The sequence below is a fragment of the Colossoma macropomum genome, unplaced genomic scaffold (assembly GCF_904425465.1).
Source record: "Colossoma macropomum unplaced genomic scaffold, Colossoma_macropomum, whole genome shotgun sequence".
Classification (NCBI taxonomy): Eukaryota; Metazoa; Chordata; class Actinopteri; order Characiformes; family Serrasalmidae; genus Colossoma; species Colossoma macropomum.
This window is the reverse complement of record NW_023494804.1, coordinates 1,154,084-1,179,939: the sequence shown is the minus strand read 5'-3', so window position 1 is coordinate 1,179,939 and position 25,856 is coordinate 1,154,084. Positions and strand designations below refer to the sequence as shown.

At 37.5% G+C, this 25,856-nt stretch overlaps 2 protein-coding genes across 3 annotated transcripts in view; one reads left to right on the top strand and one right to left on the bottom strand.

The window, feature by feature from the left end:
* The window catches only part of ryr1a (ryanodine receptor 1a (skeletal)), a 143,468-nt gene extending 141,402 nt beyond the window's left edge, over positions 1–2,066 (top strand). The window contains 1 exon segment of the mRNA XM_036594491.1: positions 260–2,066. Within this exon segment, the coding sequence (XP_036450384.1) occupies positions 260–355 (96 nt within the window). The 3' untranslated portion in view covers positions 356–2,066.
* A 2,544-nt stretch (positions 2,067–4,610) lies between these two features.
* Positions 4,611–19,625, bottom strand: il2rga (interleukin 2 receptor, gamma a). 2 transcript variants are annotated; one of them, XM_036594283.1, is made up of 9 exons: positions 19,445–19,625; positions 18,079–18,169; positions 17,824–18,002; positions 16,558–16,697; positions 16,033–16,207; positions 14,499–14,552; positions 12,231–12,330; positions 10,722–10,806; positions 4,611–6,504 (listed from the first exon to the last, which is right to left on the bottom strand). In XM_036594283.1, the coding sequence occupies exons 1-9, from the start codon at positions 19,509–19,511 to the stop codon at positions 6,262–6,264; spliced, it is 1,134 nt and encodes a 377-aa protein (XP_036450176.1). In that variant the 5' UTR covers positions 19,512–19,625; the 3' UTR covers positions 4,611–6,261. The 2 variants fall into 2 exon arrangements, with proteins under 2 accessions (XP_036450176.1, XP_036450177.1); XM_036594284.1 differs by lacking the exon at positions 14,499–14,552 and having other exon boundaries at positions 19,445–19,624.
* Between the last annotated feature and the right edge of the window lie 6,231 nt (positions 19,626–25,856).

Here is a 25,856-nt window from a genome sequence, read left to right as displayed (position 1 = left end):
TCTGACATACTAGACTTCTTGTCTGGATGTTGTCTGGTGTGCCAGACGCCAAATCACTGTTCTCTGATTGTCACACTACACAGCCTGTTCCGCATTCCCGAAGCTCACATTCAGGCCCAACGCTGGAAATTTGTCAGCTGCGCCAAAATCCTGACAAAACCGGACTGAGTTTGTGCAGTTTGATCCCAGCATATACCCGACCTGGTTTGTTTATTGTTATTATTAATCTCCCGTTATTCTCTCTCTCTGTTTGTTTTAGGAGTCGTATGTGTGGAAGATGTATCAGGAGCGCTGCTGGGACTTCTTCCCCGCCGGAGACTGTTTCAGAAAGCAGTACGAGGATCAGCTGGGATAACCGTCAGGAGTCTGTAACTCACCACACACAGGGTTCCTACACAGCATGGAAAACTGTGGAGTTTGATTTGGTTTCCAGGTCTGGATAAGTATGGAAAAGAGAAAAGAGAGTATGGAAAAATATGCTACTGTATTCTGTTCTCCAAAATATAAAACTCTGAATTTTTAAAGATAAATTGATCATACACAGTGTTTTTGGCGAGCACAGCTAAACTGTGAGAGAGCTCAGTGTTGTTGAAAGCAGAGCAAGAAGTGTCGTATAGCCTGCAGTCAGCTCTGAACCAAGTGCCTTACAGTCAGGGCTGGGATGTAACGGGAGATAAGTATTGGAAATATTTATTCAGAATACAGAAATAAAGCATCTGTATTCAGTCCAAGGTACATTTTGTAAAGGCCGTATTCAGAATACAGTTACTTTTTACATTTGTAGGCAAATTAATTTAGAATACTTACCCAGTAAGTATAAACATATATAACATATATTTAATATTTAAGAGAAACACCATCAATCATTGTTTATTAACTATTTTAATATCAGTGCACGGCGTGTAAAGACTCGCTCTAAAGATGAACGACTTCTTTAGAAAGTTCCTAAAGCCTGAGTGAACTGATAAACCACTGTGATGAGCCAGTGCAAGATTTTGTTGTTGGAAGACGGAAAATTGCTTAGTTTATGAGACGGCATGAGACATTCATGGGAGCAGCTGTGGACTGAATCAGCGATGAGAGATAAAATAATGTTGAGAATTTCGCAACTTCATTTAAAATAAGTACATTTTTATGAAACATTAACATAAGAATTATATGAAAACAGCCAATCAGTTACAGCGAGGAACAGTGTGAATTAAATAAAAATTACGATTAGTTTTTTCCAGTGTGCCTTATGAATATGTATTCTAAGTGTATTCTGAATACTTTACGTCTTTATTTATTGACAGTGTACTCAGTGTTCAGCCATCACTACTTTTTCAGTGTTCTGCCCAAACCTGTTTATGACTGCACCAAATCCAGAAATACACAACCAAATTAGTTGGAAAGAAAATGCAGCAATATCTTTAAATTGTGTATTTACACACCTAATATCACAAATAACCAAGTGTTAAGCTTGTCTGAATATTTATGAGTTATGCAGTGATGCAGTTATCAGAAACGTAACTTTTTTCCACTAACTTTTGGTTCTTAATCATAGAAGAGATTAAATATGGAGGAACAATAATATAACGTTATTTATTCACTGTTATGGGAAAATAATACGAGTACAGGCAGCACTGGTTAGTTTCCATCCTCTTTGTGCAGAGATGTTTGACAGCGGAACACCGTCCAGCTTTCTGTGCAGCAAGTTTTCCGAGGGCCGGTAAAGCTCTGGACATTTGAGTGTGGAAATGTATGGAATTCTGAAATGGAAAGTGTGTAGGAATCCTGATCAGAGTCAATTCTGTAATAACTGTTTTAATAACTCTACTTTCAGTTCTACATGAGAGCGAGTTTGCTTTCCCAGGAGATGACGGCGATTAGTGACATATTATTGTTTTATTTAGATGAATTTGTTTGTTTTCTCATGTCATTGACAGCATTTACAGGCAGAGCCGTGTCACCTTTTCAGAAGTGCAGTGTCCTGTAGTGCCTGTAGGGGGCAGACTTCAGCTGCTGATCCTCCACAAACTGTAAACTTCTGACAGTCATTTTATTTAATAAATGATGTTCTGCAAACACGTCTGTGGGAAATTCCTCACTGTTTGTTTCAGTATTGGAGCTGTGTGACATTGAGGAAGGCAGTAAAGTGATTTATTAGCTAGAACATCACTACAATAATATAAAAATGGATTTATGTAATTCCGTTGTGCTGTCAAACATGATCCATTCTAGCGTATCACACCGTCATCATCAGGAAAAATCACAACAAGGTGCAGTCAGGCTTTATATCATAGACCTGTGTGTTTAATTTCTGATGATACTTTTGATTTACTGAGATTCATGATTGATTTAGGTTTATTGCTGAATGTGATGGAGTTAATTTTGATGATATTTCATGCTTATTTAAAGTAACTTTTTGTCTTATATTGCAATATTATATGTATTATTATCATATTATACTATCAGCTGATTATATTTGACACTGAATATTGGTTTTTGATGCTGGATATTAAATATTATCTGTAATATAACTCAGTTTAGACAGTTCCTCCATCGTCTGTCTGTAATGATGCACACGTGAAGAGCCCATTGTTTTTATTACTAATGCACAAAATCTTCTTTTTAATCTGCTCCTCTACACGACGGTGTCTGTTTTGTCTGTGCAGGTTTGATTATCGATCAGATTTAGATATCTCTGTGCAGCCAATCCAGTACAGTGGGAGGGGCTTGTGCTGTGGACCCACACTGAAATGACTGGACTTTTTTCCTGAGGAGCTCAAAAATCCTTGGGGTTTATTTTGTCATTTTGCTGAAATAGTTCTGTTGGAGAACTTCATCGGAACCAATTGTGTAGAACCAGATTAGAACTCTGTAGAACCTAAAACATTTTAACATCAAAACTTTGATCTAATCTTGACTCTAATCTGCACTCTTAAAAGAGATGGCACTTCAATGGTTCTATATAGAACCATGAACACTTAAAGAACTATTTGCATTGTGAAATGGTTCTCTGCATGGTGAAATGGTTCTTCAGATTGGTGGAGAATGTATTGTATATGGTTCTATATTGTGCCAAAAAAGGGTTCTGCTACTGGTACAAGCTTGACATCATAACAATAGCAGAACCCTTTTGGGTGCTGTATAGAACCAATACATTCTACATCAATCTGAAGATCCATTTCACCATGCAGAGAACCATTTAAGCATGCAGATGGTTCTTTGAGTGTTCATGGTTCTTTATAGAACACTTGAAGAACCATCTTTTTAAGAGTGTGCAGAATCATTAGAGTGGAAAATCATATTTAATCTGAAAATGTATAAAATGACTAATGTGAGAGAAAAATTACAACATGCTGGAAATGATACGAACTCTATAGACTCCTACGCTCAGTCGTGCTCTGTACACTCATCTCTAAAGCTGGTATTATCATTATATTTAAAAAAAAACTCAGAACAGTTTAGTTTTTATTTGTATTTTATTAATTACTTGAGTAACAAACAAAACATTTTCAAAGGTAATTTTGCAGAACTGTGACTCAGCTTTAGAAAATAACTATTAGAAGCACTAGAAAAAATAATGTGAGACTGTGTTGTATGTGGTTCTATATAGCACCAAAAAGGGTTCTGCTATTGTTACAAGCTTGACATTTATTGGTGCTTTATAGAACCAACATATTCTTCATGAATATGAAGAATTATTTCACCATGCAGAGAACCATTTAAGCATGCAAATAGTTCTTTGAGTGTTCATGGTTCTATATAGAGCCCTTGTCTATATATACAGAATCATCAGAATGAAAAAACATATTAAACCTGAAATTTTTACCACCAATAATGTGAAACAGGCGTTTAAAGCAGCGTCATACAAACAGCAGCACGTCACGAGAACACGTGTCTGCATTTCACGGACAAACACTGTTTTATTTGTGTGCAAACGGACATATTTACGAAAACACTGAACGTGTAAATCTGCATAATAATTAGCGCTGCTTGTTGCATCTGTTTTGTTTATTTTGACGGTAGATGGTCTGTAGATGCTCAGCGTGTCTTTAAGTAACTAAATATTTATGAAGTGCAGCTGACTTTGAAGTCGAGTATGAAATCTTCTATTAAATTGAACCTTAAACCTAACCCCAACCTTAGAGGAGATTTATCAAAATGTTTACATGACTCAGTCATTACGATGTAAATTAAGTCATTCCGACTTCTGATGTGAAGTGCATCGTTCTAAAGAAACCTACAGAGCCAGAATTTCTCAGAATGGTGGTGATAGGAACCAGACGTCTGAGGCGTTTAGCGCATGTAAGAGCTACATCACAGAAAGTTCTTACATGAAATGGTAACGAATGTGCTGAGACGCTGTTTTACTGTAGTTTTCCTGAAAGGTTTTGGCCAAAAACACAATTTTTAAACTCCATTCATGGTGGAGGGATACATGCAGGGCGCTGTGAGGCAAAATAGTCCCCGAAGAAAACTTATTATTTCAGATTTTCCACTATTTTCCATCATCAACATTCCATATAAACTCAGAAGACTCGTGTAGGTTCACTGGTGGTTCTGGATAGTAAATAAAATGTCTATATTTGTGTTGTAGTCATGGCGACCCCTGGTTCCTATCACCACCACTGTAAAGACATCTGAACCATTTCACACCAAACCAATCTGAACCACTCTGTTTACATCTCACACACTGAGTTATGGAGGAATTTTGGAAAAAAGGTGGAGTCCCCCTTTAACTTCAACCCTAAACTTACACAAACATTAAGTACGTGTAGATCATCTATAAGGGGCCGTTCAAATAAAATGTAACCTTTCCATTAACTGCTGTTATTTGTAGGCCTCAGTCAGCTGGACTCGGCTGCAGCCCTGACCGTTCAGAGATGCTGGACAGAGCGGAGCGGGCAGTGGTAGTTTAATGAGGGCTGAATTTGCTGTTGCCCAACGAAACCCCTGTGAAGACCACCAGGGCAAACAGTACTAAACAAGCAACTTTCATTCTTGCTGTCGACACTTATTTGAGAAATCCATCACTGTCCAGCTCGTCCAGCAGAAAAACATTTATTCTTTAGCGATACTCAGTTTTTGAGTTCCTGGCTTTTTCATCCATACGCAAAATTCATATAAAGAGTTCAACAGAAAATCAGTAATGGGGTTTTCAGTGAATGTAAACTCTCACTCTGATTGTACTCTGGACAGTAATCAGTGGATGAAACTCCCTCAGACTAAAATATTCTCTAATGTCTTCTTATTGCACAAACTAGAGCTGGACGATATGACAGTATGATACTGTTATTGAGATAAATTCATCACAATACTCTTTTCTGAGTATGTAATGGTTAACTGTAAACAACAACCAGCATAGAGTGACTGTGCAAACTGGATATATACTGTTCCCTTTTTCCATTTTTCATTCTAAATATTTTGGCCAGCATCAGAAAAAAAGAAATATTATGATTATGTGCATTATGAAAAAAGCATTATGATAAAAAATGCTTGCATCATAAAGACAGATTTAGAACAATCATGAAGAGCCTGTAAACGGTAAACAACAACCAGCATAGAGTAACTGTACAAATAGCAAAGTAACATTGGATAGCTGCCCATTATGACACACACACACACACACACACACGTATGTATATATAGATAGCTACATAGATAGATGTTCCTCTTTTTCATTCTTAAATGTTTTTCCAGCATTTTTTTCAACTTCACACATCACAAAAAAGAAATGTCATGATATAAAAAGCATCATGTTAATTAAATACAGTAAATAAACGTATAGATCATAAAGACAGATTTAGACCAATTATAAAGATCCTGTACTTTATAAGATAACTGTATAAACTGCAAAATAACGTAGCTGATTGAATAGCTGCCCATTATATCAATAAACTGATGTATTTATATATTTTTTTGTTCTTTTATTTTTTTATTATTCTATTTCTTTTTTCCTTCTTAAATGGTTTCTTTCTTTAATTCATGTTTTTTCACCATTTTGTCCAACTTCAGAAAAAAACAGAAAAAAGAGCTATCATGATATGTGCATCGCCAAAAGTATCACCATGTTAAATCCTTGCCGTATCGCTCACCCTCATCACGAGCAGTGAAGCGATTCGCTCTGATGTCAGCGGCTCCACCTGCGCTGAGAAAAGGCCATCCGTCCAGTCTCCTGTCATCTTTCGGCCTCTGCTATATTTGATTCCTCATGTTTTGCGTATTAAGTGAGTGATTTATTTGCAGTGATCAGCTGTTGCGACGCGGGCTGCAGGGTTACAGCACGCTGGGGGCGGCGGGCGTGGCCTGGGTGGTCTCGGCTGGGGCCGGCAGGGTGGAGGCGGAGGAGTAGCTGTGCATGGGCTGGTAATCGGTGGAAACGTCGGTCAGGCTGGACAGAGAGTTGTCGCTGTCAGAGCTGCTCTGAGAAACCAGCCTGTACTCCCGAACTGGACAGGTGCGCTCGGTGAAGTTGGGCTTAAATCCGTCCTGCAGCTCTTTGGAGATGCTCAGCCAGTTCTGCAGGAGAAGAGAGTGAAAAAGAGATGAGGGAAATATAATAATAATAATACTAATACTAATAATATCTTTATTTATAGAGCACTTTTCAGTGTTTTACAGTTAGCTGATAATGTTTAACAGTAACAGAAGAAACTATGAGTATTGATATAAAATCATATAAGTCAATAACAGATCAGATGAGCCGTAGAGTTTTACTGAAGCTCTGAGTTAAAGAGCCGTAGAGTTTTAATGAAGCTCTGAGTTAAAGAGCCGTAGAGTTTTACTGAAGCTCTGAGTTAAAGAGTCGTAGAGTTTTACTGAAGCTCTGAGTTAAAGAGTCGTAGAGTTTTACTGAAGCTCAGAGTTAAAGAGCCGTAGAGTTTAATGAAGCTCTGAGTTAAAGAGTCGTAGAGTTTTACTGAAGCTCAGAGTTAAAGAGCCGTAGAGTTTAATGAAGCTCTGAGTTAAAGAGTCGTAGAGTTTAATGAAGCTCTGAGTTAAAGAGTCGTAGAGTTTAATGAAGCTCTGAGTTAAAGAGCCGTAGAGTTTAATGAAGCTCTGAGTTAAAGAGTCGTAGAGTTTAATGAAGCTCTGAGTTAAAGAGTCGTAGAGTTTTAATGAAGCTCTGAGTTAAAGAGTCGTAGAGTTTAATGAAGCTCTGAGTTAAAGAGTCGTAGAGTTTAATGAAGCTCTGAGTTAAAGAGTCGTAGAGTTTAATGAAGCTCTGAGTTAAAGAGCCGTAGAGTTTACTGAAGCTCTGAGTTAAAGAGTCGTAGAGTTTAATGAAGCTCTGAGTTAAAGAGTCGTAGAGTTTTACTGAAGCTCTGAGTTAAAGAGTCGTAGAGTTTAATGAAGCTCTGAGTTAAAGAGTCGTAGAGTTTAATGAAGCTCTGAGTTAAAGAGTCGTAGAGTTTAATGAAGCTCTGAGTTAAAGAGTCGTAGAGTTTAATGAAGCTCTGAGTTAAAGAGTCGTAGAGTTTTACTGAAGCTCTGAGTTAAAGAGTCGTAGAGTTTAATGAAGCTCTGAGTTAAAGAGTCGTAGAGTTTACTGAAGCTCTGAGTTAAAGAGCCGTAGAGTTTTACTGAAGCTCTGAGTTAAAGAGTCGTAGAGTTTTACTGAAGCTCTGAGTTAAAGAGTCGTAGAGTTTTAATGAAGCTCTGAGTTAAAGAGTCGTAGAGTTTTACTGAAGCTCTGAGTTAAAGAGTCGTAGAGTTTAATGAAGCTCTGAGTTAAAGAGCCGTAGAGTTTTACTGAAGCTCTGAGTTAAAGAGTCGTAGAGTTTAATGAAGCTCTGAGTTAAAGAGTCGTAGAGTTTTACTGAAGCTCTGAGTTAAAGAGTCGTAGAGTTTAATGAAGCTCTGAGTTAAAGAGTCGTAGAGTTTTACTGAAGCTCTGAGTTAAAGAGTCGTAGAGTTTAATGAAGCTCTGAGTTAAAGAGTCGTAGAGTTTAATGAAGCTCTGAGTTAAAGAGTCGTAGAGTTTACTGAAGCTCTGAGTTAAAGAGTCGTAGAGTTTAATGAAGCTCTGAGTTAAGGAGTCGTAGAGTTTAATGAAGCTCTGAGTTAAAGAGTCGTAGAGTTTTACTGAAGCTCTGAGTTAAAGAGTCGTAGAGTTTAATGAAGCTCTGAGTTAAAGAGTCGTAGAGTTTTACTGAAGCTCTGAGTTAAAGAGTCGTAGAGTTTAATGAAGCTCTGAGTTAAAGAGTCGTAGAGTTTTACTGAAGCTTTGAGTTAAAGAGTCGTAGAGTTTAATGAAGCTCTGAGTTAAAGAGTCGTAGAGTTTTACTGAAGCTCTGAGTTAAAGAGTCGTAGAGTTTTACTGAAGCTCTGAGTTAAAGAGTCGTAGAGTTTTACTGAAGCTCTGAGTTAAAGAGTCGTAGAGTTTAATGAAGCTCTGAGTTAAAGAGTCGTAGAGTTTAATGAAGCTCTGAGTTAAAGAGTCGTAGAGTTTTACTGAAGCTCTGAGTTAAAGAGTCGTAGAGTTTTACTGAAGCTCTGAGTTAAAGAGTCGTAGAGTTTTACTGAAGCTCCGAGTTAAAGAGTCGTAGAGTTTAATGAAGCTCTGAGTTAAAGAGTCGTAGAGTTTAATGAAGCTCTGAGTTAAAGAGTCGTAGAGTTTAATGAAGCTCTGAGTTAAAGAGTCGTAGAGTTTAATGAAGCTCTGAGTTAAAGAGTCGTAGAGTTTAATGAAGCTCTGAGTTAAAGAGCCGTAGAGTTTAATGAAGCTCTGAGTTAAAGAGTCGTAGAGTTTTACTGAAGCTCTGAGTTAAAGAGCTGCGTTTTCAGATGTTTATTAAAAGTGAGCTCTGAGCTCGACTGTCTAATAAAAGCTGAACTGAGCTCCACAGTGTAGAAGCAGAATAACTGAAAGAGTCTCTCCACGTTTTCTGTGTTTTACTGAAGGAGTTCAGAAGGTCAGAATCTGCAGATCTAAGAAAGAACAAAATCCACAGTACACAGTCGAATGCGAAAGTTTTAACACCCCTGGTCAAATGACATGTTGTTGTTGATTTTCAAAGTGTACACACTTCTGCACATTTTAATACACAATTTCTGTTTATTTGCTGAGTTTACCCTCCTGGGAAAAAATATAAATATAAAACATGCCATATTTTATCTTGTATAGTTTCTATATATTAAACAGTAGAATAAGTTCTCACTTAGAATATGAACAACATGGAATTTCTTTTTTTGTGACCATAGTTTGTATTTATTTTATCTGTGTTAACAGCAGACATTACAGAACTATGTACACTGCCAGGGCCTGCCACTAGGGGGGTTGGGTGGCAACAATAATAATAACAGTAAACTGAAAAAAGAAGCTATATAGTTAACAAGGTTAAACAAAAAGTAGATATCAAGAAAAGCTCAAATACGCCCCGGTCTAAAATATTTGAGAAAGGTTATGATGACCTAATATATATATAGTTGCTGTGGTCAGAACAAAATCTCATATTACCATTTTTGTCGTTTGTGATTTTTTTTTTTTGTCGTTCATAATTTGAAAAAGCCTGTTGTTCTTTACATTGTGTGTAAATTTCATGATGAATGGACCAAAAGAAACAGCCCAAAATGACTTGGGTAAATGTCTGGTTCCACTGACTTACATTAAAAGTAAAGCATGTTTTTTCCTTCTCCATTTTGGAGATACAAGGTTTTATTCCGACAGCAATATATAAATTTTGGCATATATATGTATATATATATATATATATATATATATATATAGTTGCCAAAATGTGAATAGAGCCGTGTGCCATGCGCAGTGTAGTTGGTTTCATTTTCATGTTCATTTTCTTTTTCTTTCCCCAGAAGCTTTCAGTGAGTGAAAAGTCATCATTTCATGGAATTGATGTAGAACCTGTTGGTTTCTGTGCACTGGGAGCGAAACATCACAAGTGGCAATCATTGGGGTCCATGCACTACATGCCTTGTGCAGCCAGTAGAACACAAATGATGGGCTGTGAACTAAATAATTGCACAGTAATGAGCCCTGTATCTATTCTCAGAGTGCAGCAGAGTTTTCTATTAAAATCACTATGAGCGACGCTGCCACATCTGCTACAGGAGCTTTAGTTTCTGAACTTGGGAGGAAAGATTATATTGCAATATTCTGGCCAAAAAAGTATTGTTACATAGACGCTCAGGTTTTGGTGTTTAATATTTACCATATAAGTGCACTTTACAGTTCTGCAATTACTGTGGGGGTCCTGACCATTGAAGATCAAGGTAACAAAGTATGCAGAGAAACAGATGGACTACAGTCTGTAACTGTAGAACTACACAGTGGAACTATATGGTCAGTGGAGCTGATAAAATGGACAGAATGTAGAAACAAGGAGGTGGACGTAATGCAGTGTCCAGTCAGTATAAATGGCAGTAGGTCTCTGCAGAGTATGCAGAGAAACAAACTCTCACGCCTAATAGCAGGATGAAAAATATAAAGGATAACAAAAAAATAAATAAGTGATTAAACAAGCTTGTTTTTAAATGATAAAAAGGTGCCCACGTATTAATCACAAGGTTCAAAGCAAAGAAAACAGAAGAAAGTTCAGAAACTAAAGAGACACAGAAAAAACAAATGAGCTGAGCTGAGATAAGGATTCTCAACATGTGTGAAAGTCTTAATCTTAATCATAATCTTAATCTGCCTGAGCCTTGCAGCAGAGCTTAACACGAAGGGAAACTTTCCCAGTGTAAGATAAGCTGGCTGACATAAACAGGAAGTGAGTTACCTCCACATTTCCGTCATAGTTGTCAAGAAGTTCTGCAAAGTTTTTGCCGGCGTTGGGGACCACGGGGACGAGGATGACCCTCAGCCTGAGAACAACAGAGCACACATTGACACTCTACTCACTGTGACTGTTAACAGACAGGAGTCTGACTTACTGAGTGAACACAGACAAGTGTGTGACTCAGATATTTAAGAGAATATGACGTATTAACTAAAGGAAAAACAAAAAATAAATATATATTTATAGTAGAGCTAGGTGATATGGCAAAAATATAATATTGCGGTACATAAGGAAATTTGTATAATACACAATATTTTTTCAGACATCTGATCAGCTGGAACAGAGAAAAAAGTCAGCAGTGCTACACTTTAAAAGTCTATCAAAAACTGATTTTTATTCAGTACTTGTCACTAAATCCACTAATTTTCTCTCTATATAATGAAACATGCAGTTGTCAGTGTCTACAAGTACTGACGATACACACAATATAATCAGAAGCTAGACCTAGACCTATGCCCAGACCTAATATATAAGCTCAAATCCAGCAGCACTGCTGTGTCTGATCCACTCATACCAGCACAGCACACACTAACACACGTGTAGAAGTTGCCGGAAGAAAACCTTGTATCTCCATTTTTTGTCGTTTTTCAGTTTTTGACATAATGTGAAAATACCTATTGCTTTACATTGTGTATAAATGTCACGATGAATGGTCCAAAAGAAACGACCCCAAAATGACTTGGAAAAAATTCTGGTTCCATTGACTTACATTAAAAGTAGAGTAGGTTTTGTCCTTCTCCTGTAAAGTTACTATTTTGGAGATACGAGGTTTTGTTCCGACAACAGCAATATGTGTATATATATATATATATATATATATATGTGTGTGTGTGTGTGTGTGTGTGTGTGTGTGTATGTGTGTGTGTGTGTGTGTGTGTGTGTGTGTGTGTGTGTATGTGTGTGTGTGTGTGTATGTGTGTATGTGTGTGTGTGTGTGTGTGTGTATGTGTGTGTGTGTGTGTGTATGTGTGTGTGTGTGTGTGTGTGTGTGTATGTGTGTGTGTGTGTGTGTGTGTGTGTGTGTGTGTGTGTGTGTGTATGTGTGTGTGTGTGTGTGTGGAAAAATGGAAAAATGGTACTTTGGCTTGTAAAACTAGAGGAACCCTTTTTGGTGCTTGACAGAACCATCTACAGCACATTCTCCATCAGTGTTTATGGTCCTATATAGAACCATTTTCTTTCCTAAAAACCCTTGAAGAACCTTTTTTTAAATACACACACACACACACACACACTGATGGATGCTGATGGATAACGAGCGTGTTTTATAGTTTTGTAAGCTTGTTTTTGATCTTTATTCATGACATCTAACCTGACAGTCGACTATTCTGAAAACATAAAATCTGAATTAATAAAGTTTTATTCCTGTAAAGGCGTTTTTTGCTCTCAGTAGTGTTTACAGTGCTGTGATTGGTTAAAGCCGATCAGCTGATTAATAAACCCACACACCTCTCGCTGTGGACAAGCAGACAGGACAGTATGATGAGGACCACAGCAGCTCCGGCCGTGTACAGAACCATCAGAGCGGCCGAAGAACCGGAGCGCGTCTCTGGAACACACAACCCAAACAAAAACGCTGTCTGTCATCTTTACTGCTTACTCAACACAAAACCTTCAGCAAGCGTCTCACAAATATTAATACAATTATTTAAACTATTCATTTACAACAGTCACTTCTCTGCTAAACTGGGGATGGAGCAGAAGAACACAACATGCAGGACAGTGGAACCGCAGAACCAGGACTGAGAACCACCAGTTTAATGGATTAATCTGTTGGTATAAAGGGGTTAATCTGGTAGGGTTTCAAGATGTTTGGTATTAATCTGTTATTTTAGGAGGTTAATCTGTTATCATAAAGAGTTAATCTGTCAGTGGTTAATCTGTTAAGAGTTAATCTGTTAATTTAAGGGTTTAATCTTTCAGTGGTTAATCTGTTATTTTAAGGGGTTAATCTGTAAAGGGTTAATCTGCTAGTGGTTAATCTTAGTTTAAGGGGTCAATCTATTAGTGGTTAATATGTTATCATAAAGGGTTAATCTGTCAGTGGTTAATCTGTTAATTTAAGGGGTTAATCTGTCAGTGGTTAATCTGTTAAGAGTTAATCTGTTAATTTAAGGGGTTAATCTTTCAGTGGTTAATTTGTTATTTTAAGGGGTTAATCTGTCAGTGGTTAATCTGTTAAGAGTTAATCTGTTAATTTAAGGGGTTAATCTTTCAGTGGTTAATCTGTTATTTTAAGAGGTTAATCTGTTAGTGGTTAATCTGTTAGTTTAAGGGGTTAATGTGTTATTGGTTATTCTGTCATTTAATGGGGTTAATCTGTCAGTAGTTAATTTGTTAGGAGTTAATCTGTTAGTTTAAGGGGTTGATCTGTAAAGGGTTAAATTGTCAGGGGTTAATCTGTTAGTTGAATGGGTTTATCTGTCAGCGGTTAATCTGTTAGTTTAAGGGGTTAATCTGTTAGTGGTTAATCTGTTAGTTTAAGGGGTTAATCTGTTAGTGGTTAATCTGTTAGTTTCAGGGGTTAATCCATCAGTGGTTAATCTTAGTTTAAGGGGTCAATCGTAGTTTCAGGGGTTAATCCATCAGTGGTTAATCTTAGTTTAAGGGGTCAATCGTAGTTTCAGGGGTTAATCTATCAGTGGTTAATCTGTTAGTTTAAGGGGTTAATCTGTCAGTGGTTAATCTTAGTTTAAGGGGTCAGTCTGTTAGTGGATAATCTGCTAGTTTAAGGAGTTAATCTGTTAGTGGTTAATCTGTTAGTTTCTGTTAGATTCTGATTCTGTTAGTGGTTATTCTGTCAGTTTAAGGGGTTAATCTTTCATTAGTTAATCTGTTATTTTAAAGTTTAATCTGTAAGGCGTTAGTCTGTCAGGGGTTTATCTGTTAGTTAAAGCACTTAGTTTGTTAGCGCTTAAATTGTTATTTTTAGAGGTTAACCTGTTATTTAAAGTTAGTCTGTTGGGGTTAATCTGTCAGATTAAGAGGTTAATTTGTTAGTTGAAGGAGTTAATCTGTTAGAGGTTAATCTATTACAGGTTAATCTGTGTCAAACTTTTTAATCTTTGTTGAACCTTATTCTCAAGGTTTCTTCCTCTTGCTCTTGGGGAGTTTTTAGGCAACGCTCACGGTGGATTTTTCTGTAAAGCTGCTTTGTGGCAACACCTGTTGTAAAAAATATTTATAAGTAAACTTTGACTTGATTTAAGGGGTTAATCTGTTAGTTTAAGGGGTTAATCTGTCAGTGGTTAATTGTTATTTTAAGGGGTTAATCTGTGAGTTTAAAGGGTTCATCTGTTAGGCGTTGATCTGTAAGTAGTTAATCTGTTATTTTAAGAGGCTAATCTGTTGGTTTAAGGACTTAATCTATTTAAGGGATTAATCTGTTAGGAATTAATCTGTTATTGTAAGGAGTTAATCTGTTTAGGGGGTTAATCTGTTTAGGAAGTTAATCTGTTAGGAGTTACTCAGTTTAAAAGCCAGTATTCATGATGGTGTAGGGGGCATTAGTGCACATGGCATGGGTGACGTGCTCATCTGTGAAGGCACCATTAATGCTGAATAATATATACATGTTTTGGCAACATATGCTGCCATCCAGACGACGTCTTTTTCAGGGAAGGTCTTGATTATTTCAGCAAGGCAATGTAAAACCACATTCTGCATGTATTACAACAGCATTGCTCTGTATTAAAAGAGTCCAGGTGCTGAACTGACCTGCCTGCAGTCCAGACCGGTCACCACTGAAAACATCTGACACATTATGAAATCCTGTATCAAACAAGAATCAGAAAACAGCAGTGTCTCCTCAGTTCCCAAACACTTACAGATGAAACATAGTGGTAAACAGACCCTGTCCAAACTATTTTGGAATGTGTTTTTGGCATCCAATTCAAAATGGGCATATATTTTTCAAAAAACAATAAAATTTCTCAGTTTCAACATTTGATATGTTGTCTTTGTACTATTTTCCTTTAAAAATATGGTTTACATGATTTGCATCATTGCATCCTATTTTTATTTACATTCTGCACAGCTTCCAAACTTTTTTGGAAATGGTGTTGTAATTTACAGTTACTGTTTATTTGTTGAATTTAACATATTGTTGAAAAAAATGTTTTATGTTGAAAAAACATAAAACATAAAATATGTTATATTCAGTAAATAAACAGTAATCCCAAATTAAAATGTGTTAATGAGTTAAAGAGGACCTGTTATGCTCATCAGCATGCTCATAATTTTATTGTTGGGCTCTACTAGAGTAGATTTACACCTACACTATTCCTCTCATACTGTTCATCTCTATTCTCCCTCTGTCTGAAACGCTCTTTGAGAGCTCCTGTGTCTTTAAGCCCTACTGATGAGCCCAGTGTGCTCTGATTGGTCAGCTCTCCCACTCTGTTCTGGTCAGTCAGCCTCCAGGGCGGTTCCGCCCCTCCAGGTTCCGCCCCTGTCCTGCAGTCTGCAGACAAAGCCTTCTCTCCTGAGCAGCTGTAACTTAAGCAGCTGTGGCTGTTTCTCCAGCAGCGTCGGTTCTGCCGGATCAGTTTGATCCAGAGCGGATCCTGAAAGTCTGGTCAGCGTCTCTCCACACGCTACAGCACTGAACACACTCTTCTTCCTCCAATAGCCGCTGTGTGCTGTGTCAGGGAGCCGAGCTTGCCGGTAGGCGGGCAGTAAGGACTGTGTTATGAGATGACGTCATCCTGTAACAAAGGAAAAGGGCTGGAATTCCCACGAGGCGTTTCAGGCAGCTGAGAAAAGTGGGTTCTGTGGGAGAGAGTTTCTCCCTCTGGAGGGAACGCTGAGCTTTGGGACTTTGTAGAACGTTTACACGCACAAAAAGCCACAGCGCACTGAAGGAAAGAGGAAAACCAGGAAAGCATAACAGCTCCCCTTAACTTACTTTCACTTAGCAACGTCACTTGACCAGGAGTGCCCCAAACTTTTGCATGGTGCTTTTACAAGAAAAACACACTGAATATGGAGATAACTGACTTTAAATGATGTGCTTTGGTGTCTAGAGTTTTGCACAGTACAGTATGTGTATGTACTGTATGAATACTGACAAATGATCAAATGTTCAGGTGTTCCAGTTATGCTAAATGATAAACCTGGAATAAAAATTGTAGAGTGCTGAAAAGGCTTGGAGTCTCAGAACGTTCCTTCTGTTTGTTTGGGATCATTTTGCCAGAAAGTTCATGACCTTCTAGATAAAGGTCCAAAGGTTAAGGAACTGCTATGTAGGTACCTGTGTCGTTGACGTCCTTCATGGAGCCCCAGTACACCGACTCGCTCCAGGCGCTCCAAATCTCAGAGTTGCCGCAGACATCAGACATCCGCACCCTCACCTGGAACTCGTACCGGCTCTGAGCGCTCGGGAACGGCAGAGTGAAGGAGTTCCTCTCAGGGCTTTCGCTCTGAAGCTGAGGAGAAACAAGAAATGGATCAGAGGTAACTTCAAGCATTCCGTGATCTGTTATCAAAAAACTCAAGTCCTGCTTTTCTTTAATTGCGCATATCCTGGAAAATTAAACTTTCCTCATTTCTTGATTATTGATTCTAGCATGTAAACATTGTTGAAGTTTCTAAACATATCGTTCGCTTTTGCTATTCATCGATATTTCAGAATTTCTTACATTATTTTACTGTATTAATTTTAGCTGAATGTTTCGTTGTTGTGATTAAGGCTTTGTCGCCCCCTCTGGTGGAAACAGGAACTGTCCTAGACATACTGAACAATACAGTGTGGCTTTGAATAATAAGCTCAATTTACCTGCCAGTCTTTGTGGTTGATCTTGTACCGAACTTGACTACGTTTACAGGTCAGTTTGGTTTTACTGCTGCTTTTCCAGTAAAGCCAAAGCTCAGGGTCCTTTATCTCCACCTTGAGGTCATACGGAGGATCCAGCTTCACTGATTAGAGAACAGAGAGAATAAACAGAACTTTAAACCCCATCATGAGCTCTTTAACTGGTATAGGTTCACAGTCCAATAAATGGCAGCAGAGAGGATAATAAAAATGTGTTAAAAATGTCTTACGTCTGTGGTTGCCGTACTATTTCTGTTGCTAAAGTGAAGAAGGAAGAAACTCTACAGAGGTAGTTTGCCAGAACATCAAATTTAGACTTGTGGTTTAGCTCTGTGAGCTATCAGGTACAGACTCAGCTCAGCCCAAAGGCATTTTTGGATTTGGAAGCTTTCACTACTGCCCTTGCTATCTTTAACCAGATCACTTTTTTAGAAATTATTGATTAAATTAAAAATAGCATTCAGCCTTATCTTTCAGTAATAAACTATTCCTCTTCCTGTTTTGAAACTCATAACAGAGATTTATAACATAGATGAAAGCATACGTGTTTGTGAGCTCCTGCTGGTGTGGGTTTCCTCCCTTTCAGTGATGCACGTTTATGTGTGCTAATAGTGCCCCCTTGTGGGGAATCTGAATTATCGTGAAGAAAAGTTGGTAACACTTCCTGTGAAACCTGCATTCAGAATGTTTTATAAATGCATTATAATGGGTTATATGGCATTTTTTGTGCAACCTGATGAAGCCAAAGACAAATTTCCAGAAACGGACATTAAAGTTTATTCTATTCTATTCTTATAATGCACTACATAATAATAAGGTTCTGGTTTGATTTCTGCATAACATCCAGACACATTACAAGAGTTATATGCACTTACATTTCATTACCTGGACAGATATTGTAATGCGTTCTTATTGTAATCTGACGTTATGAAGACATATTTTCTTGTTTTCTAAAGTGTTATGCATTAAATTAATAGTAAATCTATAAGCTTATGCCAGGTATTATAAGGTCAAATGTATGCCCTTCAATGCCTTACTAAGCATTTATAAAATATATACTGAATACAGGATTCATAGTAAGTGTTCCCAAAAAGTCTAATAGAGATTTGGCTAATTGACTACATTTGGGAAAATGGGGAAATTTGGGTATATATTATTAATTTATTCATTGATTGATGTATATATTGGCTGTAGTGTAACTACTGTGAGCTGTTAAGTCTCTGTTCTTACCCATGTCAATGAGGTTACGGCGATGTTCAGCCACTACACTGCCGTTAGCGCTGTACAGCTGAGCGTGCAGGACATCAAATCTGTTCAGCTTCTCTTCGCTGTATGAAACTCTGCAGCCCACGTTGAGATCATTGACCTTTAGGTATGTCGGGCATTCAGCCTCATTACCCACTTCATATCTGAGAGAGAACACAGCCGTGTCTGAATCTGAGCAGAGCTGCAATGGACAGATTAGATCTACAGAATTAAACCGACCTGCTTCTGAAAGTGTAATTCTCCTGAGGAAGCCCGTCTTCGTCCCACGTGCAGTTTACATACTCCAGATTAATCACCACACACTTTATATCTGAGGGAAACGGGAGAGACGGAGTTTAAGCTGCTGTATATAATGCCATGTGATACTAATACTGTCTACTACTAATATTATATAATGCCATGTGAAGCTAACACTATCTACTACTAACATTATATATTATCTGATACCAATACTATCTAATATTAACATTATATAATATCTTCTGAAACTACAACTGCCTACTTGCCTACTACTAACGTTATATAATGTCATCTGGTACTAATACTACCTACTATTAACATTATATAACACCATCTGATACCAATACTACCTAATACTAACATTACATAATACCTTCTGATGCTAATACTACCTAATACTCACATTATATAATATTATCTTTTACTAATACTACCAATACTAACATTATATAATACCTTCTGATGCTAATACTACCTAATACTCACATTATATAATATGATCTTTTACTAATACTACCAATACTAACATTATATAATACCTTCTGATACTAATACTACCTAATACTCACATTTTATAATATTATCTTTTACTAATACTACCAATACTAACATTATATAATACCTTCTGATGCTAATACTACCTAATACTCACATTATATAATATGATCTTTTACTAATACTACATAATATTAACATTATGTAATACCTTCTGGTACTAATACTACCTGATACTAACATTATCTAATACCATCTGATACTATTTACTGTGTAACACTAATATTAAGATCATACTGTCTGATAATAGTATACATATATTAAATAACACTATATCATATACTAATTAATGCTATGTAACACTACTAGCCATATGACACTAAGTACTCTTAACTAATATTAAGGAACACTATATGATACTAATACTAACTAATACCAGTTATTTAATGCTAACTAATATTAATACTGTGTGACTCTAACTCCTGTATTCAGTTTAGTGCAGCTCCAGGCTGAATTTCAATAGAGTTAATTATAAAGCAAAACAACAACACGTCAATAACATGTAGAAGACTTTTGTAAATTGAACTGTATGAAAACTCCTTCAGCTCATTTCAGCAGATTATTAGAGCTGAGTAACCATTTCCTGTAAACTGCGCTGACTGTTAAAACAGTAGATTTGACATTCGAATTATATTCAAATCTCATTTCCAATTGTGTAAAAAGAGTGAAAATCTCAAACGTGGCACAAATAAGCAGTAGCAACGATATAAAACAGTAAAGTAGAACAAGAAAACAGTTAAAAACATGAATTAGAGAGAAAACGGAGGAGAAAATGGTAAATAAAGCTCACTTGTGTTGAATTTAGACGCAGATCCAGGACAGGTCCAAAGAAGAGCGAGAAAAATCGGCAAGATCATCCTGAAGAAAGAGTTTTGTAGCTGTAAAATTTTCCGTTTCTGTCTTTTGAACTTCAGCGACTGAGCGCTGTGTGTATGTGTGTGCGCGTGTGTGTGTGTGTGTGTGTGGTGTGTGTGTAAGAGAGATCGTGGTTTGAGTGTGTGTGTGTGTCAGATTTCCGGTTCTCAGGTACAGCCCCGCTTCTAAAACAGGCCTTGACATCAGTTTAAAAACAGAGAAGTGTCTTTACAATAGTCTGAACTGATCACTCAGAACACCAGAGAACTTATTTAGCACTTTATTCTGTTCCTCTCAGTAAAGAACCTGCTTTAAACACCAAAACAGTCACAGATCAGAAAAACAGTGTTTACAGTCAATTGTACGAGATATTTCAGGTCTTCAGCGTCCCCCAGCCTCTCTCATAGAATCTGTACTATACTGTAATGAAAAAGATGGGTTCTTTAGTAAAGATAATGGTTCCATACAGAACCCTGAACACTCAAAGAACCCTTTGCATAATTAAAGGGTTCTCTGCATGGTGAAATGATTCTTCAGATTGATGAAGAATGTGTTGTATATGGTTCTACATAGAACCTTTTTGAAAAGGGTTCTATGTAGTCTGCTATTTTTACGATGTCAAGCATGTAACAACACAAGAACCTATATAGAACTATACAGCACATTCTCCATCAACCTGAAGAACCATTTCACCATGCAGAGAACCATTTAAGCATGCAAAGTGTTCTATGAGCATTGATGGTTCTATATAGAACCACTGCCTTTACTAAAGAACCTTTGAAGAACCCATAGAGAAAACCATTCAAGCATTTAAATGGTTCTTTGCGTCTTTACTAAAGTCTTTACTAAAGAACCTTTGAAGAACCTTTCGTACACACTTATAAAATGTGGTTCTTCAAGGGTTCTTCATTGTTTTTTTATAGAACCATGAACACCCAAAGAACCCTTTGCATGAGTAAAGGGATTCTTTGCATGGTGAAATGGTTCTATAGTTTGATGGAGAATGTGTTGTATACAGTTCTATATATACAACAAAGTGAGATAATTTTGGTTCCATATGGCACCAATAAGGGTTCTTCTATTGTTACAAGCTTGACATTGTAGCAGTAGAAGAACTCTTTTTGGTGCTATATAGAACCTTCTACAGCACAATCTCCACCAATCTGAAGAAACTTTTTACCATGCAGAGAACACTTTAATGGTGCAAAGGGTTCTTTGAGTGTTCTTGGTTCTATATAAATTTGCTTTACTAAAGAACCCTTGGAGAACCAATGGAGAGAACCATTTAGGCATGCACTCAACATAAACCATCTTTTGTACACACTTAATAAAGGTGGTCCTTCAAGGGTTACTTAATAAGGCAAATGGCTTTATATAGATCCATGACTATTCAAAGAACCCTTTGCATGGTTCTGTGCATGGTGAAAGTGGTTCTTCAGCTTGATGGAGAATGTGTTGTACATGGTTCTATACAGAACCTTTTTAAAAATGGTTCCACATGGCACCAAACAGGTTGACATTTTAACAATGGGATTCTTTGGTGTTCATGGTTCTATATAAAAGCATTTGCTTTACTAAAGAACCCTTGAAGAACCACCTTCTGTAAGACTGTGTAAGAATGTGGATTAAACTACACTCAGACTATTAGTCACACATGAATACAGTCAGAGGAGAAAAACAGGCTGAAATGAAACCAAAGGTTAAAGTTTAACACTAAACGTCTGTACAGCAGCAGTGTGTGTGTGTGTGTGTGTGTGTGTGTGTGTGTGTGTGTGTGTGTGTGTGTGTGTGTGTGTAATTGTGGATTTCCTGTGTAGACGACGCTACACGCACAACCCCGTTCCAATAAAACTGACTTAAACATTTTTTTTGCTGAACAGATGGAACACGTACAGCGAACCGGTGTAACGATAATTCATAATAGATTATAGACTCTCGCTGAGTCGACATCCCTGCTAGACAAACCAGCACAGACCACATTGCAAAACAGAGCATCTTATCAAGAGAAATGATCTTAAATCTAGTCAATATGTCCAATATTTCTCCTCTTAAGACTGTTGTAAGTTTATTTTGTAGATTATTTAACTTATTTCCGAACATTTTTTACTTGTTCTAAATAATTTTGTTTAAATTTACATAAACAAGGTTACTTAAAACAAGTAAAAAGAAAAATTAAAAAATTAAAAAAATGTACATTAAAAAAAAAAATGACTTGTTTTTCGGTTTTTGACATAATTTGAAAATGCCTGTCATTCTTTACATTGTCTTTAAACTTCATGATGAAACGGCCCAAAAGTCTGGTTCCACTGAATTACATTAAAAGTAAAGAATGTTTTTATTATCATTTTCATTTTATCAGTATTTTATCAGTATAGTAAGATAAATTTACTTAATAAAATCACTTAAAACAGGTAAAAATGTCTAAAAATAAGTTAAATAATTTTAATAATCTCTTCGAAAAAAACAGCTTATCGCAGCTGTCAGAACAAAAACTCCTTTCTCCAGTTTTGCCGTTTTTCAGTTTTTGACATGATCTGGAAATGCCTGCTGGCCTTTACGTTGAGTGCAAATTTAAAATGAAACGGCCCAAAATTACTGTGAAAAACATCTGGTTCCATTGACATTAAAAGTAAAGTACACGTTTCCTTCTGTACACCGCAAAAAATAGTATCTTGTAAAGTCTAGTCAATGTATTTATGATTTCTTTTTTGAGATGGGTGTGCACTTATTATAAGATTATTTAGCTTATTTGTAGACACTTTTACCTGTTTTAAGTGATCTTGAAGTGAAATTTGAAGTAAGTCCTGTCCTCCATGTAGTCCTTGCATACAGTCCCCAGCATGGTTCGCTCTGCCACGTGGAGATGGTTCAGTCGCTCAGGGAGAGGAGTAAGAATGTATGTTTTCTCCACTGCTACGGAGAGAGCAATCACTAAAACAGCACAAAACAAGGGTGTTTGTTACAGAAGGCTGAGCCTGACTGAAGAAACAAGGTGTATGTAAAAGGTACCAAACTGTTACAGATATAATAGAACTCAGTACTGTCAGAGTTACAGGTGACAGTAAGACAGATCAGGTGAGATGAGGCAATGGGGTAGCATCTCCAAGTAGTATAAAAAGGGTTGATTTTTGCCTGGTTTTTAGTTGCTGCTTGGGCAAAATCAGATTAACGCTTGTTGGTTAAAAACCTTAATCTTCATAAAAGAAACTGTGCCTTTCCTGCCAATCCTGGTGTTTTGATTTTTAAGTTTTTGAGTAGAGCTGGTTATTTTTCCACAACATACTAATAACGTTCGTCTGCGTCAGTCAGACATAACTAAAGATAACATTAAAGAGGTGTGTAAATTAGCCCAGACCATGTCCGATGCCGTAATACGCTCCGGCCACATCACAGTTAGACATGGTGCCGGTTACAGCCGGTTATGGTCACTAAACTGCAGGTTGTCCAAGTGGTGCTCAGAAAACAATGTGGGCTTTGTGGATGATTAGTCTACCCTCACATTTTCTCACTCTGATTGAAATAATGTCACACCGATAGATTAACTCTTTAGTGTCTGACTCGTCTCAGCCCAGTCTGAGTAAATAATACACTGATCAGACATAACATTCTGACCACCTCCTTGTTTCTACGCTCATTGTCCATTTTATCAGCTCCACTTACTATATAGGTGCACTTTGTAGTTCTACAGTTACAGACTGTAGTCCATCTGTTTCTCTGATACTTTGTTAGCCCCCTTTTACCCTGTTCTTCAGTGGTCAGGACCCCCATGGACCCTCACAGAGCAGGTACTATTTGGGTGGTGGATCATTCTCAGCACTGCAGTAACACTGACGTGGTGGTGGTGTGTCAGTGTGTGTTGCACTGGTGCGAGTGGATCAGACACAGCAGTGCTGCTGGAGTTTTTAAACACCTCAGTGTCACTGCTGGACTGAGAATAGTCCACCAACCAAAAATATCCAGCCAACAGCGTCCTGTGGGCAGCGTCCTGTGACCACTGATGAAGGACTAGAGGATGACCAACACAAACTGTGCAGCAGCAGATGAGCTATCGTCTCTGACTTTACATCTACAAGGTGGACTGACACGGTAGGAGTGTCTAATAGAGAGGACAGTGAGTGGACACAGTGTTTAAAAACTCCAGCAGCACTGCTGTGTCTGATCCACTCGTACCAGCACCACACACACTAACACACCACCACCACGTCAGTGTTACTGCAGTGCTGAGAATGACCCACCACCCGAATAATACCTGCTCTGTGGGGGTCCATGGGGGTCCTGACCACTGAAGAACAGGCTAACAAAGTATCAGAGAAACAGATGGACTACAGTCTGTAACTGTAGAACTACAAAGTGCACCTATATAGTAAGTGGAGCTGATAAAATGGACACTGTGCGCAGATCTGGATCACAGAACTCTGTCAGTGTAGAAGGAGAACACTGCTTTTCTCACTCAGCACCAGAACCTCTCACAGTGATCTCTTTTCTCCTGAGGGGGATTCAGGACAAGAGAAATAAAAGAATATTGATATCTGCTTTAGTTCTTGGAGACGAGAACATTTCTTTCTTAAGCTTTTAAACAAGCAGATCAGGATTCATACAGCCTGGTATTTATTTAATGATGCCATATTTTTATGTATATAAAGTGCTTCATAAGTAAAAATGAACCTTAACGTTTGCTAACATATAGATACACATATACATGAATGTACATTCAGTTTAAAGCACAACTCTTTTAACTCTCTGGTTTAAACTGTGGATGAGGTTTAGGAGTAAAGTGCTGGATTACATGCACTGCAAGAAATAATATCTTGTCAAGTAAAATGATCTTAAATCCAGTCGATATATCTAATTTTCCCATTTTGAGATGGTTACTTTGTCATACTTTGACATTTTTACTTGTTTTAAGTGATTTTATTAAGTAACTGTACGGGCAGATAATTTAGCTGGTTTTGAGCTCATTTCTTTCAACAAGCAGAATTATATGCCAACAAGGTGAGATAATTTTACTTAATAAAATCACTTAAAACAAGAAAAATGTCTAGAAATAAGGTAAATCATTTTAAATTAAGTTTACAACAATCTCAACAGAAGAAATATTAGATTTATCTACTATATTTAAGATCATTTTACTTGACAAGACCCTATTTTTGCAGTGTGCACGTTGCTGGGTAGAGTACTTAAAGGGGAGATTATGGGGAAATTAATTACTCATTCAATGGTTTAGATGTGAACAAAATCATTGAGAGTGGTTTGGTGTGAAAAGCGCCTTTCTAGAGAAACTTACGGAGTCAGAATTGTTCACCATTATAGTACTCGGAACCAGACGTCTGAAGCATTTAATGGGTCTAAAAGCTACGTCCCGGTAAGTTATTACACAGAGTGGGTATGAATGCATGGTTTGATACCTGAGATGTTGTTTTGTGATGGTTTTGTTATAAAGTTTTGGCCTTAAACGTGTTTTTAGTATAAAGTTTTACTCCAGGATTAGTTCAGTGTTTCCTCTCAAAACCGTATCTCAACTGAGATCAATGCGCTAAAGCTAACGTGCTTCTGTAGTTATTAGCCTGTAGCTACAGCAGCTTCTGTTTACAGCGTATTTTTACACCTTTCTGACCTATTTTTGGAAGACGGCGGAGTCGAGGAGGTGTGTTTCCACAATGTCACAGAGCCAAATCAATATGAACCAGAAAACACAAACGAGTTACAGCAGCTTGAAGAAGAGAGAGAACCTAAAGGAAGAGAGACAGAGAGAGAGACTGAACCCGCCGGCGCCGAAGCAGAGCAACCCAGAGTGAATGGAAATCGACAGCGTCTACAACAAACCGCTCGGTTTACCAGTTTATGAGGCAGGACAGTGAGGCAGACAGTTATCTTATTGCGTGGTCCACGTTAGACAGTCTGTAAGCTAACGGCTCAGTCTGATATATGTACGACGTCTAACGACGGCTAATTTATTTCACTCATAAACGCTTCTTACCTCGATTTCAGTTTCTGTGGAGAAAAATACAACAGAGGGAACAGCCGTTTTCTTTAGCCGCCACATTCCAGCGAGCTAATAAACACCCATTTCACGACCTCGGTATCTCTTTATGTCACAAAAAACACTTGAACTTGAGTTTAACGAATTCCTCTTCGTATAAAACTATCGCCTCACTTGTGCTTAAAAGCAGCATTACTACATACTGTAAAAAAACAAAAATGTCATGTTAAAATCTCTCATAAGGGCAGCTCATCAGTTTATGAGGCAGGACAGCGAGGCAGGTAGTTATCTAATTGCGCGGCCCACTTTAGACAGTCTGTAAGCTAACGGCTCAGTCGTATATGTACGAGTCTAACGAGGCTATATT

What these genes read in the sequence shown, in the direction of transcription:
- il2rga (XM_036594283.1), bottom strand. Translation starts at nt 19,511, where the DNA reads ATGATCTTGCCGATTTTTCTCGCTCTTCTTTGGACCTGTCCTGGATCT. An exon ending in TGCGTCTAAATTCAACACAA is followed by an intron (nt 18,170 to 19,444) that starts GTGAGCTTTATT and finishes CGTTTCCCTCAG; the next exon opens with ATATAAAGTGTGTGGTGATT. An exon ending in TCAACCACAAAGACTGGCAG is followed by an intron (nt 16,208 to 16,557) that starts GTAAATTGAGCT and finishes GTTTCTCCTCAG; the next exon opens with CTTCAGAGCGAAAGCCCTGA.